Here is a 14,812-nt window from a genome sequence, read left to right as displayed (position 1 = left end):
TCACAGATGAGGCCAGGGAGGCTCCCTGGTGGAAGAGTTCACTGACGATGGGGGAAATTTGGGAGAAGAAGGGTTTTCTATGTACAGGTTAATTTGCCTCACTTTCCTGAATCCAGGACTGGTGGGCTCCCAAGACTGTCTCCTCTGTCCCCCTGGATGCAATGGGTATGTGCAGGTACATAGGAGATATTGGGACAGGTTGTTTTCTGCTCAAGCTGCCAGAATGTGGGAGCTTGTCCCCTTACCTCTGCTCTACCAGGTTCACCAGACACTGTCCGTGGAACTGGACCAAGTATTGAAGGTCCTCAGCTTTCCAAAGAAAAAGGCTGCGCTTCTCTCAGGTATGGCCCCAAGGGCCTCTAGCAGGAAAAGAAGAGCTTTTCTCTTAGACTGTGAGATGGGACCACTCCCCCCAGATCAGCCTATGGTCACCCCATTATTATCTCCACTGTCTTCCCCCTGTGACAGAGCTAGGTGGGAGGTGGGGAAGGAGGCAGGAACTGAGTATAAAGGTTTTCTTTCTTCTTTTTTTTTTTTTTAAGATTTTATTTATTTATTTGACAGAGAGAGACACAGCGAGAGAGGGATCACAAGCAGGGGGAGTGGGAGAGGGAGAAGCAGACTTCCTGCTGAGCAGGGAGCCCGATGCGGGGCTCGATCCCAGGACCCTGGGATCACGACCCGAGCCGAAGGCAGACGCTTAACGACTGAGCCACCCAGGCGCCCCAAGTATAAAGGTTTTCTTGCTTTTAGCTGCCATCTTATGCTTCCTGCGGACAGCCCTGCAACAAAGCTTTTCCTCTGCCCTTGTGGTCCTGGTGCCCTCAGGGACCCAGCCACCACCGGCCCCTGAGAACACTGTCCTAGCTCCACTGAGAACATCACAGGTGTTGTCCCTGGTCATTGGACTGCAGAACCTTTTGGTGCAGGTAAGGCCCTTGCTGAGTGGGACCCTGTCAGTGGAGTCTGCTTCTCCCAGAACAACAGTAGGAAAGGGTGGCTGCCTGTTAAGAACCTGGTATTTCCTCCAGGATTGGAGGGTGGATTAATTGGGACTTTTAAAGTTATAGTGACAGAAATGAAACTCAAAATGGCTCATAACTGAGAAGGCTAGAGGTCAGCACTGGCTTCAGGCCCAGGTGGATCCCAGAGGCTCAGACAATGTCATCAGAACTCTGTCTCCATGTCTTGGTTCTGCATTTCTCTCAGCTTTGTTCTCATGGGATGGTAGGATGACCAACAGCAGCACCTTTCCAGCAGCAAGAGACTTTCTCTGTCCCAGCAGTCCCCGGAACTGAGTCTCATTAGCCTGGCTTGGGTAACCTGCCAGTCACTGTGGCTGGGCCATAGGATGCTCTAGTTGACCTGGCTTGGGCCAGCGCCCTCTCCTGGAGGCTGGGGCGTATAGTCAGCTCTCTGTAACTCATGTAGACTGAACACGAAAGAGGGATGTTCCGCAAAAGAAAACTGTTCACAGAAAAAGGAGTGAATTTCGTGTAAGCCAAAACAATAGATGTCTACCTCAGGGGGTTTTATGATTCACAGCTTAGAGGACTTTTGGAGATCATTGTTTATCCAGCCATCAAATACTATGAAGAGTGGTGGGGGTATGGAGATATGTCAGGCGCCTGCCTTTGAGGAGTGAGCATTTGGTGGGGGGCTGCCATATAGACAAGAGGTGATAACACAGTGTGGTGAGTTTGAGGCTGAAGGGACACACTGCACTGTGGGAGTACCGGGTGTAACTAATAGGCTGGTGTAGGGTTAATGAAGAGTTGCTGTCAGAGAAGGTTTTCTGGAGGAGGTGCTTGAGCTGGGCTGGAAAGACCACATGACTTGTCCTACCTCCCCAAGGGTGGGGGGGCGGGTAACAGAACTGGCATTTATCTTGATGGCAGCACCATTTTTCTCTCTGGTATGGACTCATTCCCTGTCCCTGGCCTCTGGGACACCCTTGATTCCCCAGGACTTTCTTCTCTTTTAAGAAGCTTATTGTATATTACTTTCAAATATGAGCTGGTCACCATAGGGTGACTGAAGCCCTAGATGTTTATGCTGCTTTAGTTAGACTTGTACTGTCTTTTCTTGCCCTTTGGAGCTTGTCCAAGGGAGACAGATTCAGTCTGATCTGATGGCAAGTCATTCATGGGACAAGAGGAGGGAGGTGGGGGGAGCCAGCAAATGAGTGAGAGGACTTGCAGAGACTTCCTGGGGGTGGGATGGGGGCCTTGATTTGAGTAGACTCTATTTGGTGTCCAGATGATTACTGCACATACATGATATGGCTGTTGATTGTGGGAGATTATATTCAAGGATTGATCCCCACTGGGCCTGTGCACAGTATGGGGAAAGTTGGAAATGTAAGGAGATAGAGGATGCCCCAGGAGTGGCCCTTTGCTGGCACTGTGGTTGCCGAGCTTGTTCCGCCAGCACATCCATGCACAAGGCTCTCTACACTTAGCTCTCTCTGGTGTAAGTCCCCATTTTCATATCAGTCTTCCCCAGTCTGTGAGCTCCTTAAAGGTAGGAATTGTGTATGACTAATCTTTGTGTCTTGTTCCCCTTGTGGGTTCAAAAAAAATCAGGAATCAGATGAGAACCAAAACATCAGCTTTATTTCCGGTAAACGCTATAGGAGAATGTAGCTGGGACTTCAGGTCATACTGGGCTTTTTTTTGGTCTGGAGTTTTTCATATACAGCAAAGGGGAAAGAATTTTAGTGAGAGGCCAAGTCTAACTAAAACAGCATATACCCACCACCTAGATTCTACCATTAACATTTTCGTATACTTGCTTTATATCTATCCAAAAAGAGCTTATTTTATTTTCATTCATTCATTCATTCATTCATTTTTTATTTTTTATTTTTTTTCCAAAGAGAACTTTTAAACCACCCTCTTTTCCCCCAGGCCAGACCAGGATCCTATAGGCAGGGAAATTATGTTTACATTATGGACACTTTGCCACCTGGTTGCGATCTTAAGAGTTTAAGTTCGTGGGAGCATGACCTTTAATACCTTGATCCTGTCCTGATGGCATAGAAAATGGTAGGCTAGTGTTTTACCTGTTAGATAAATCTCTCCTTTGGTGAGGAGGAGCCAGTTAAATGTGGGAGCAAGGGCAAATGCTTTCTCTCCAATGTTTTTGAAAGGGCCAAAGTTCTTATTGTAACATTCAGAACATAAGAGAAAAATTATTCTCTTATACTCAATATCCAGCATAAAGCCTGGTACCGAATTGGCATCCAATGTTTGTTGAATGAGTGAATGAGGACACAGAAATGAATATGATATGGTTCTAGCCATTTAAGTACTCAGATTGTAGGAAATACTAATAATTACAATTAATGCCAAAATGACCTATTATTTGAATCAAGAAAGTCTTTGCAGGAGAGGTTGCATTTGAACCAGGCCTTGAGTGATGAAAAACTTTCCTCAAACCAGTAGCCTAAACACTAAGGGGTTAGTGACTTCCTGTAGCACCATTACCGTTCAACTGTCCTGCCCAGGAGCCTGGGTGTCACCAGGCCTGTGACACTCTTCTGTGCCTCTGGCAGTTTTTTTCTTTTTTAATCATGGTAAAATATTACATAACAAAATTAACCATTTTAATCATTTTTAAGTTACAGTTCTGTGGTAGTAAGTACATTTACACTGTTGTACAAACACTACCACCTTCTTTCTCCAAAACTTTTTCATCTCGTCAACCTAAAACTGTCTACATCAAACAGTAACTCCCATTGCCCCCTCTTCCCACCCCTTGACGACCGCTGTTCTACTTTCTGTCTCTATTTGACTATTTAACTCTTCTAGGTACCTCATATAAGTAGAATAATATACTATTTATCTCTCTGGAAGTTTTTGACTCTCCTCAACAGTCCCTGGGAAGGGGAACCACCTGGAGTAACTCATGAATTCCTCATGAGAGGCTACTGGGTCTGTGTGGGGAATTGCTCAGCCTCACAGTCACTGTCCGTGCCGCTGCCTGATGAACAGGACCAAGTAGCCCCCTCCTCCTTTCTACCACTGACACACTCCTGAGAAATTCCCTGGCCTTCTGTTTTCAGCCATAGTGACCTTTCTGTCACTGCCCTTGACCCAAGGGAGTATATGGAAGAGTCATTTTGTTTCTCTGTCCTCTCCCCAGGGCTGGAGCTAAACCTCCTTCAGACCCTTCCATAGGTTTGCTGTTTAAAAATAGTTCTTTATTTGTTCAGTCATTCATACATCCAGGAAACATTATTCCATAGCAATCCAAGAATAGAGGAGGTCTATGTCTCTCCTGAGCTCCCGGAATGGTTTATTCAGCCCTGTAATAAGGATTGCATTTATCATATTATATGGTCAGTGGTCTGCATTTCTGTCTTCTTCCATAAAGCTGTGAATTTCTTTTAGGCAAAAACTTCTGCTGCTTGCGGGGGTCAGAGGAGGCCTCACAGAGGTGACATTGAATTCAGCCTTGAACAGTGTCTAGGCAGAGGTAGAGGGAAGGGCATTGCAGGCAGGGAAGACAACATGAGCAAAAGCATGTAATATAGAAGTGTGCAGTGGGGTGTGGGGGGGGGCAGCGAGAATTAGAAGATGACACTGAGGAGCTGGGCAGGGGCCGTATCAGTGAGTACCTTACGTACCAGGCCAAGAAGTGTTGGGGGAGCCATGAAGGGTTTCTATCAGACTGAGTTTTTGAAAGATCACTGGCAACCCCATTAGGGAAAAGGGTGGGAAGAAAAAGCCTGAAGGCAAGGGGACTGTTGAGCAAGAGATTGTTGCAGTGACCCAAGTAAATGACAGGCCCATTTCACACCCACTGGGATAGCTAAAACAAAAAAGAGAGATAATATCAAATGTTGGTGAGAATGTAGAGTAAGTGGAACAGATTGTTGATGGGAATGAAAAGTGATGCAGCTACTTTGGAAAACAGCCTGGAAGTACCTCAAAAAGCTAAATGTGGGATTACCATATGACCCAACAATTCTGCTCCCAGGTATTATGCTCAAGAAAATTGAAAGCGTTTATCTACACAAAAGCTTGTATACAGATGTTCATAGCAGTACTATTCATAATAGTTCCAAAGTACAAAGAACCCCAATGTTCACCAGCTGATGAGTGGATAAATAAATTGTATATACATACAATTGAATACTATCTGGCCATAAATGCTACAACATAGATGAACCTTGAAAACATGCTCAGTGAAAGAAGCCAGACATAAAAAGCCACATATGATATGATTTCCTTTAGATGAAATGTCCAGGATAGGAAAATCTGTGGAGATGGAAAGTAGATTAGTCGTTGCCTAGGACTGGGGTTGGGGGGACAGGCAATGGGGAACAACTGCTAATGAGTAATGAGGTTCTCTTTGGGATGATGAAAATATCCTGGAATTATATGACTGCAGGACTCAATATACTAAAAACTGCTGATCTACACTTTTAAAAGGATGAATTTTATGGTTTATGAATTATATCTCATTAAAGCTGTTATTTTAAAAAGCAGTATCAAGGGGGGAAGAATGACAATACTGCATAAGCTAGGGCACTGAGTGCTGGTCCTCCTTGACATCTCTGGGCCAGAGCAGCCATGCGGCATCGGCACCACTGATGGAGTGCTGGGCAGCATGTGCAGAATCTGCAGGTGTCTGACCCAGGGTGGACCAGTGCAGTGCCGTGGAGGTTGCACTGGCCAGAATCACAGAGATCTGCATAGTAGCCCCTGCCCAGCTCCTAACTCTGAAGGGGTTTAGCAAGTCAGTTCTGACTGATTCTCCATTTCTCTATCTGCAAAATAAAAGGAGTCTTTCAGCATTAGGTGTTTGGGCCTATGAGAACAGCTTCCATTCCCCCAGGAATGGAGCACAGCAGAGAAGTGTTGGTTGCGGTGAGGATGGAGACAGTGTCCAGGGTTCACCATGCTGGGTTACATGGGGGAAAGAGGGCAGGTTAGTAGCAGTGGAAGGGTCCAAAGAAGGGTTGTGGTCACTGGTGTGATTTGCGTGGCACTGGAGTAGGGCAGAGCCAGGGCAAACTTCCCTTCTGCTTAGTTCTTAGAGGAACCACAGGACTGTAAGTCTCTGAATGTCTCCGGAGTAGAAATACAGTAAGTTTGTTCTGGGTTTCTTTGGAGATGGAGACCTTGGCCAGCAGGTGGAGCTGCAGGAAGACAGGAAGGGGGCCTTTTCTCATGTCCAGGACTGTCTAACAGTAGAGCAGGCTGCCTTGGGGTGAATGGAGAAGAGTAGTCTTGTGGCTGGGGGTCTCCAAGCAGAAACCAGGTGTCCCCAGCAAAGACGGCTGCTAGATTCCAGGCCAGTTGCTACACCTCTTTGGAGACTTGGGAAAGGGTAAGTGTGGGTGTGAGCAGGGAAGAGAGTTATCCTGTGCTCAGACTTGGCTTTGTGATTGGGGTGGGCGTGGAATGTTGTTATCAGTTTGGAAATCAGTGAGCTCATTAGTTTTACAAGATGTGAGGTTTTGATCTCAAGGGTCATTCCTACTAGAGCAGAGGTTCATGTCAGGTTAAGGTTCTAGGTGAATAGGAAGTGGAGAGAGAACATTTACTGAGTGCCTGCTCTGGGTAAGCACTTGACATATGTTATTTATTCACCACAATTCCTCTATAAGGTAGACATTATCATCTCTGGGTTTTTTTTTTGTTTTTTTTTTTGGTTTTTTTTAAGTAGACTTCATGCCCAGCGTGGAGCCCAATGCAGGGCTCAAACTCACAACCCTGAGATCAAGACCTGAGCTCAGATCAGGAGTCGGACGCTAACCAACTGAGGCACCCAGGTGCCCCTCATCTCAGTTTTATAGACAAGGAAACAGAGTCCCAGAGATATTAAGTAACTTACCTGAGGTCACACACTTTTAGGTCAGAATTCAAACCTAAGTCTTTTTGGCTACAAAATCCATGTTCTTTCAGTGTCCCAAGAAGTGCATCCTGTGAATAAGAGCCGTTATTACCTGAGTGGTCGTACCTGGCTTTCCTAATGCCCAGCGGCCCTGGCTCTTCATACACCGTTCAGCCAGTCCTCACTGGGTGTATTAGGTAATATGGACAGGGGGTCAGAGAGTGGCCCTGGGGTCACAGCGCTTGACCAGGTGGGGAAGTGAAAGCATGCTGGCCCATAACTGTGTGATCTTGCTTACCTGGGAAGAGGCTGGAAGTTCCCACTGGTTAAGAGCTAATTTAATTTAATTTTTTAAAAAGATTTTATTTATTTGAGAGGGAGAGGGAGAGATAGCATGAGCCAGGGGAGTGGCAGAGGGAGAAGCAGGCTCCCCACCGAGGAGGGAGCCCGACAAGGGGCTCGATCCTAGGCCTCTGGGATCATGACCTGAGCTGAAGGCAGACACTTAGCTGACTGAGCCACCCAGGCGCCCCAAGAGTTAATTTTAGATTGGAGGAGAAAGGGCACAAAGCCTAGTGTTTTGTTCTAGACCTGCCATCTACTGATATGCACAGGTGTCTTCAGGTCAAGTATTTTTTTCTCTGGGCCTCATTTTCTCAGCTATAAAATAGGTAAGTGGATTAGCTCAAACACTTCAAGCTCTGTGCCTTGGAGGCCTTAGGGGCTCTGTGGAGAAAACCCAGGGGTTGTTAAAGAGGGGGCTGTTACCTCTGTTGTGCATTACATGAAGCTGCTCTCACCCTTTATTGAGTGTTTACTTGGTGCCAAGCACTAGCTGAACACTGTATATCCATTCTCATCTAACCCTCTCAGCAACCCAGTAATTTTTTTTATCCCCAGTCAGCAAGGGTAAGTGACCTTGGCCAGGGTCACATAGATGGTAAGTGACTAAGCAAGGATGCAAGCCCAAGTCTGTCCCATATTCTTTTTTTTTTTAATTTTTATTTTTAAAAAAGATTTTATTTGGGACACCTGGGTGGCTCAGTTGGTTAAGCGCTGCCTTCGGCTCTGGTGATGATCCCAGGGTCCTGGGATCGAGCCCTGCATTGCATCACGTTGGGCTCCCTGCTCAGTAGGGAGTCTGCTTTTCCCCCTCCCTCTGCCCCTGCTTGATCTCTCTGTCTGTCTCTCTCTCTCTCTCTGACAAATAAATAAAATCTTTTTAAAAAATAAAAATAATAAAAATAAAAGATTTTATTCATTTAAGAGAGAGAGCTAGAAAGAGCATGAGTGGGGGGTAGGGGCAGAGGGAAAGGGAGAAGCAGACTCCCTGCTGAGCAGGGAGCCCAATGCAATGCGACGCAGGGCTCTATCCCAGGACCCTGGAATCATGACCTGAGCCACCCAGGTGCCCCCTTTTTTACCCCAAGATTTTATTTGAGAGAGAGCATGAGCAGGGCAAGTGGCAGAGGGAGGACAAGCAGACTCCCTGCTGAGCAGGAAGCCCCATGACTTGGGTCTCTCAGTCCCAGGAACCTGAGCTCAGGACCTGAGCTGAAGTCACTTAACCAACTGAGCCACCCAGGCGCCCCTGTCCCATATTCTTTTCTTTTCTTCTTCTTTTTTTTTTTAAGATTTTATTTATTTGACAGAGATAGCAAGAGTAGGAACACAAGCAGGGGGAGAGGGAGAAGCAGGCTTCCCGAGGAGCAGGGAGCCCGACGCAGGGCTGGATCCCAGGACCCTGGGATCGAGCCTTGCATCAGGCTCCATCCCAGCATCCTGGGATCGAGCCTTGCATTAGGCTCCCTGCTCAGCGGGAAGGCTGCTTCTCCCTCCCCCACTCCCCCTGCTTGTGTTCCCTCTCTCGCTGTGTCTCTCTCTGTCAAATAAATAAATAAAATCTTTAAAAAAAAAAAAAAAGAACATTTCCATCACCCCAGAAAGTTCCCTTGTGCCCCTCTGTAGTCAGTCTCTTCTCCCCATCCCTGTCCCTCAGTAAACACTGATCAGCTTTCTCTCACTATAGTTTTACCATTTCTAGAATTCATATAAATGAAATCATACAAAATGTGGTCTTGTGTGTCTAAATTCTGTCAGCTTAATGCTTTTGAGATTCATATTGTCATGTGTGTCAGTACTTCATTTCTTTTTATTGGTGAGTAATCGTCCATTATATGGCTGTACCACAACTGTTTACCCATTCACCTGTTGATTTGGGACTTCCAGATTTTTGGCTATTGTGCATAAAATTGTTCTTAATACTAAAGTACAAGTCTTTGCGTAGACATACAATTTCATTTCTCGTGGGTACATATCTAGGAGTGGAATTGCTGGGTCAAACGACATATTTGCTTTCTTTTTTTTTTTTTTTTTTAAGATTTTATTTATTTATTTGACAGAGACACAGCGAGAGAGGGAACACAAGCAGGGGGAGTGGGAGAGGGAGAAGCAAGCTTCCCGCAGAGCAGGGAGCCCGATGTGGGGCTTGATCCCAGGACCCTGGGATCATGACCTGAGCTGAAGGCAGACGCTTAACGACTGAGCCACACAGGCGCCCTGACATACTCACTTTCTAATGTGTGTAACAAGTTACCACAAATGTAATGGCTTGGCACCATACTGTATTATCCCACAGTTCTCTGTATCAGAAGTCTGGGTAAGGTTTGACCAAGTTCTTCGCTCAGGGTCTCACAAGGCTGAAATCAAGGTGTTGGCCAGGCTGGGCGCTTATATGGAGGATCTGGGGAAAAAATCCACCTCTTCCTCAGGGCCCTCTTCTAGCTCTTTAAGGTTGCTCACATTCTTCCTTAGCCAGCCCCTCTATCTTCAAACCACCAATGCATGCTGAGTCCTCACACCCTCAGGCTCTCTGGTTCTTCTGCCACCAGCCAGACAAAACTGCTTTTCAATGGCTGGTGTGACTACATTGGGCCCAAATAATCTCCCTTTTGCCATATATTGTAGCATAATCACAGGAGTAACATCTGGGAGCAAAGTCATGAGATAGTCTTAAAATTCTGCCTACCACTATGAAGTATATGTTTATAGGGAAGTATATGTTTATAAGAAACCGTCAAACTTTTCCAAAATGATTGCACCATTTTACTTTCCCATCAGAAGTATATGAGAGTTCCAGTTGCTCTACATTCTGGCCAACATGATATTGTCAGTCTTTTTAATTTTAGCTATTGGTGGGTGTTGTAGTGGTATCTCATGGTGGTTTTCATTTGCATTTCCCTAATGACTGATGATAATGAGATCTTTTGGTATGCTTATTAGAGCATAAAATTTTGTTTGATATAAGGTTCTGCTTTAAAAAAAGGTTGAAACCTATTGGCTTAGATAAACTGTGAGGTTCTTACAGAGTCTATAATCTGTGAATCTCTTAGTGGAGCCCAGGGCTTAACTCCTCTCCTGAAACAGTCTATTGTTTTTTAAAAAAGATTTTATTTATTTGAGAGAGCAGGAACGGGGCGGGAGGGGGCGTGCTCAGAGGGAAAGGGAGAAGCAGACTCTCTGCTGAAGACCTGAGCTGAAGGCAGACGCTTAACCATCTGAGCCACCCAGGCACCCCTCCTTTTCTGAAACAGTCTCTTGAATGTAGGTAGAGTGTAGGTAAATCATCAGTATAAGCACTATGCTCTATGTGTGGGTTAGAGATGAAAGCAACAAACATTTTTTTTTTTTAAGATTTTTTATTTATTTATTTGACAGAGAGAAAGACAGTGAGAGAGGGAACACAAGCAGGGGGAGTGGGGGAGGGAGGAGCAGGATTTTGGCTGAGCAGGGAGCACAGTGCGGGGCTGGATTGCAGGACCCTGGGATCATGACCTGAGCCGAAGGCAGACACTTAACAACTGAGCCACCCAGGCACCCCAAGCAACAAACATTTCTTGATTATCTACAGGGTTACAATCCCAAATCTGAAATTCGGAAATACAAATTATTCTGAAAACCAAATTTTTTTTTCTTGGTTGGCAATAACACTCATTGGTAGCAAAACCTGACATGAAGGGGTTTTGTTTGTTTGTTTATTTGTTTGCAGAAGGACCCTCTGTTGTCCTATGCCTGTGTTGGCTGCCTGGAAGCCTTGCTTGACTACCTGCATGCCCGGAGCCCAGACATCGGTAGAAACCTTGCCCATTCTCTGATGTTCCCATAAGGGTGGCCAGCCCCTGCCACCTTACTGTCCCAGACTCCCAACCTCTGTTTTTTGATTCATATTCATTTTGTTTAATTATTTTCATAACATGCAAAGGCATTGTGATGTTCATTATATGGATGAGGACCCTGCAGTCCAAAGAGGTCAAGTAACCTGCCCAACCAAGGTCACAAAGCTCCGAAGTGGCAGAGCCCTTCCTGTTGCCTGCTTCCCACAATAGTGGGATATAGTCTCCCTGAGCCAGGCAGCATAGGTGGATAGAAGCCCAGGGAGGAAAGAAACTTCCAGTGGTCAGTTTGTCCAATGCCCTGCCTCTAGCTGAGCAACCCCTTTTTGAGCCAATAAGAGAAAGTCCTCTTCAGCAATGCTCCAAGGCCTCTGGAAAAGCAGCAGTAACAACCCAGGGTGACTGGTGTTTCCTTTAGCATTCCATGTGGTCTCCCAGCCCTGGAATCGGTTTTTGTTGTTTACCCTCCTGGATGCTGGAGAGAGTTCCTTCCTCAGACCTGAGATCTTGAGGCTCATGACCCTGGTAAGTGCAGAATGGATGGTCCTGTGGTGTGAAGAATGTCATGAGCTGGGTGGTCCTGAAGAGGCCAGGTAGAGGGGTAGAAAGTAGAGGGGCTGGGGGGGCCTTCACCTTATAAGAGGCCTACTCAGAGAATTCCTCTAAACGCCCACATCTTCTCACCCCGCAAAGACCCAGATACTTTTTCTAATTCATTAGCACGTGAAACGTTGGCCAGGGCTTGTCTGCTACATCCAGATCCTATGCTAGGGACCAAAGATGTCACTGAGCCAAATGCTCTGCCTTCTAAGGGTCCCTCAGTCTAAAGAAGGAGATAGACAGGGAAACTAATAGTTAAAACATGATGTTATTAGTGGCATAGTAGAAGATATGCTAAGTGCTTGGCGCACAGTAAGTGCCCATTGAATAAACAACAAAGCAGTGAGCCTATGAATGATAGTGAAGTGAATCAACGAATAAATCAGTGGTTGTTGTGGGGACCACTGAATAACGTGGGGGTTAGGGTCAACTGTACTGACCCTCGCACAGTTGAAAATCTGCATATTAACTTTTGACTCCCCCAAAACCTAACTACTAATAGCCCACTGTTGACTGAAAGCCTTACTGATAACATAAAGTCAGTTAACACATTTTGTATGTTATGTGTACTAGATACTGTATTCTTACAATAAAGTAAGCTAGAAAATGTTATTAAGAAAATCATAAAGAGAAAATACTTTTACAGTACTGTACTATATTTATCGAAAAAATCTGTGTATAAGTGGACCTGTGCAGTTCACTCTTGTGTTGTTCAAAGATTGACTGTAATTGCTTCTGCCAGAGCCAGGGGGGAGAGGTGAATAAGGATGAAGTAAGCACTCAATTAATGCCTCTATTTCTTTAATGAAATGAAAACATTCAGCAGGAAGGAAACATTTTAGGTGAGGTTTGAAGGATTAATAGGCAAAGAGGAGGAAAAGTATTCCAGGTAGTGAAGTGAAAATAGCAGGTAAATGAGTACATGGTGGTATGTTTGGATAACCACACATAGTCCTTTTTGGCCATGAGTGTGAGGTGCAGGGCCAAGAGTGAGGGGAAGGATACTGAAGGGGTCAGCAGGGCTAACTCTCTCAGGGTTTCACAGTCTGCGTCATTTACCCCACTCTTCTGTGACACAGCCCCACCTCTGCCCACCAACTCTGAGCTCCTGAAGGCAGGGTTCTCTGGGCTTCAGATCTGTGCCCCCAGCCTGGTGTCAAACATAGCAGGGACACCGGAAATATCTGTGAATGAAGGAGATGCTAAATCACTGTGTGTTTGGGGCTTCTCTCCCTGGCCTAGTTTGTGCGGTTCCAGAGCAGCAGTGTCCTCTCTCATGAGGAAGTGGGTCATGTTCTGCAAGGTGCAGCTTTGGCTGACCTCTCTACCCTGTCGAACACCACACTCCAGGCTCTGCGTGGCTTCTTCCTGCAGGTGGGTGGGAAGGGGATGCTGGGTAGCTGCTGTAAGCCTAGACTGTCCATGCCATCTTCTTTGCGGAGGATGGGTGCTCTGGCCACAGCAGCCGTGGGAGGTCAGGAGTACAGAGGGTGGAGGGTTGAGAGGGCCTGTATGGAGTGGCTGCTGAGAAGGCCTATCTTCCCTGCCTTCTTCTCTCAGGTCCAGAGCATGGGCCTCCTGGCTGATTACAGCACAGCCCAGACCCTGCAGGCCTCCTTAGAGGGCCTTTCGAACCTGAGCACCTCCTCCGCCCAGCCACCCCTGGACATGCTGTATCCTTTCTTGCATCTGGGAGCCTTGGACTGGGCAAGGTCACCCAGGCTATGGGAGGCTGTGGCATCATGCTTCAGGGTTGACACTGTCTACAGCTCTGTCCTTTAAAGCATTTGCATCAGTGAGAATAATAGTGCATAGTAATGATACTGACTTATTCTGTTTAAGTTCCTACCAAGGGCCATGCACATTACTTGTACTATGTCTAATCCTCACAGAGGCTAGGGCTGTTAACATAGATGTAACTTACACCAGAGAGGTTAAATGATGTGCCCAGGATCACACAGTAATAGTATCAGGATCTGACTCCCATTTGTCTGTCTTCAGAGCCACATCACCACACTCAGGAAGGAGCCAGTCCTTCCCCAAGAGCTTTGGAGAAAGTTGCCCAAACCCAGTTGATAACAGGTGCTTCCCTCAGCCCAATGGGGAGTGCTGGCTGACTGACCTGTCCCTAAGAAAGCCTGGGGCTGTGGGCAGTGGCTAGAGGCCCTCTGTGGGTGGTTGTGGTGCTCCAGAGACACTTCAGTCTGGGCATTCAGTCTGGTGCTTCCTCCCCATCCCCACTGGCTACTTCCCTGGCTCTCCTTTCCCTGTGCCTGAAACAGTTCCCTGTTGAATACCTACCCTGGTGTTTGGGTCCCAGATTTGGAATCCAGCCCACTCTATTCCTAAGAGCACCTTTGGGCTCTGGAAGTGTGATTCTCCCATAGTTGGCTCCTCCTTTCTGCGTTTTCCTCTCATGTTTTGCTGCCAGTTGCCTCGGAGGGGTGGCTGTATCCCTATCCCACATCAGAGACTGACCCTCATAACTTGAAGGCCCAGAAAGAGAGAACTAAGACTTGGAGAAGAGAAAGAATTGTTGGGGAAATGGATGACAAATGTAGCCATTTACTCCATTGTTGAAATGGAGTCAGGAAATAAAATGATACACTCACATGTCTCTGTGGGCTCTCCAAAAGCATTTCTGTCTCAACTTATCCTGGCTCCCTGGAGCTGATAACTGCCACTGGGATAGTGGATTGCTTCAATAAGGAATGGATGGCCTCCTCAGGGACAGGGGATGGGATTTGTTCTGGTAACATGTAAGGAGCACCAGCTGGCTGCCTCAGTTGTACCCAGAAGATACCAGTCAGGCCATCCACGGGGCTGGAAGTGCAGATAAAGGCCATGTGTGTGGTACCCATGTGATCCAAGTGCTCTGAGAGGCACTTTACCTGCTGCCTCACCTCACGTGAAGGTGGAGAGAGGTGCAATTTCCAGGCAAGGAAGCTGAGCAGGTCAAATCCTTCTGTACCTCGCTAGCTGAGCCCAACTGGTCCCTGGCTAAAGTGGGGGACCTCACTGACCTCACTTCACCCACCAAAGTGGGTTCCTGTGTTTCTTTCCGTGGGCCCTCCCCAGAGCTTGTATTTGATTACTACCTGTGCAGTTCTTTTAAGGTCTGCTCTCCACAACTGTGCCTGCTTCCTGTTCCCAGCTCAGCCCACTGCGCCTCTGGCTCCCTGTCCGCCTCCAGA

The 14,812-nt window shown here is 46.7% G+C and overlaps 1 protein-coding gene across 1 annotated transcript in view; it reads left to right on the top strand.

The window, feature by feature from the left end:
* The window catches only part of MEI1 (meiotic double-stranded break formation protein 1), a 73,460-nt gene extending 59,365 nt beyond the window's left edge, over window positions 1-14,095 (top strand). The window contains exons 25-31 of the mRNA XM_021687732.1: window positions 260-341; window positions 754-929; window positions 10,895-10,976; window positions 11,437-11,543; window positions 12,861-12,992; window positions 13,179-13,291; window positions 14,050-14,095. Of these exons, the coding sequence (XP_021543407.1) occupies window positions 260-341; window positions 754-929; window positions 10,895-10,976; window positions 11,437-11,543; window positions 12,861-12,992; window positions 13,179-13,291; window positions 14,050-14,095 (738 nt within the window). The remainder of the gene's footprint in view (window positions 1-259; window positions 342-753; window positions 930-10,894; window positions 10,977-11,436; window positions 11,544-12,860; window positions 12,993-13,178; window positions 13,292-14,049) is intronic.
* Window positions 14,096-14,812: the final 717 nt, after the last annotated feature.

This window comes from Neomonachus schauinslandi, chromosome 5 (genome assembly GCF_002201575.2).
Source record: "Neomonachus schauinslandi chromosome 5, ASM220157v2, whole genome shotgun sequence".
NCBI lineage: Eukaryota > Metazoa > Chordata > Mammalia > Carnivora > Phocidae > Neomonachus > Neomonachus schauinslandi.
The sequence above is the reverse complement of the archived record's forward strand: the minus strand, read 5'-3'. Positions and strand labels throughout refer to the sequence as shown.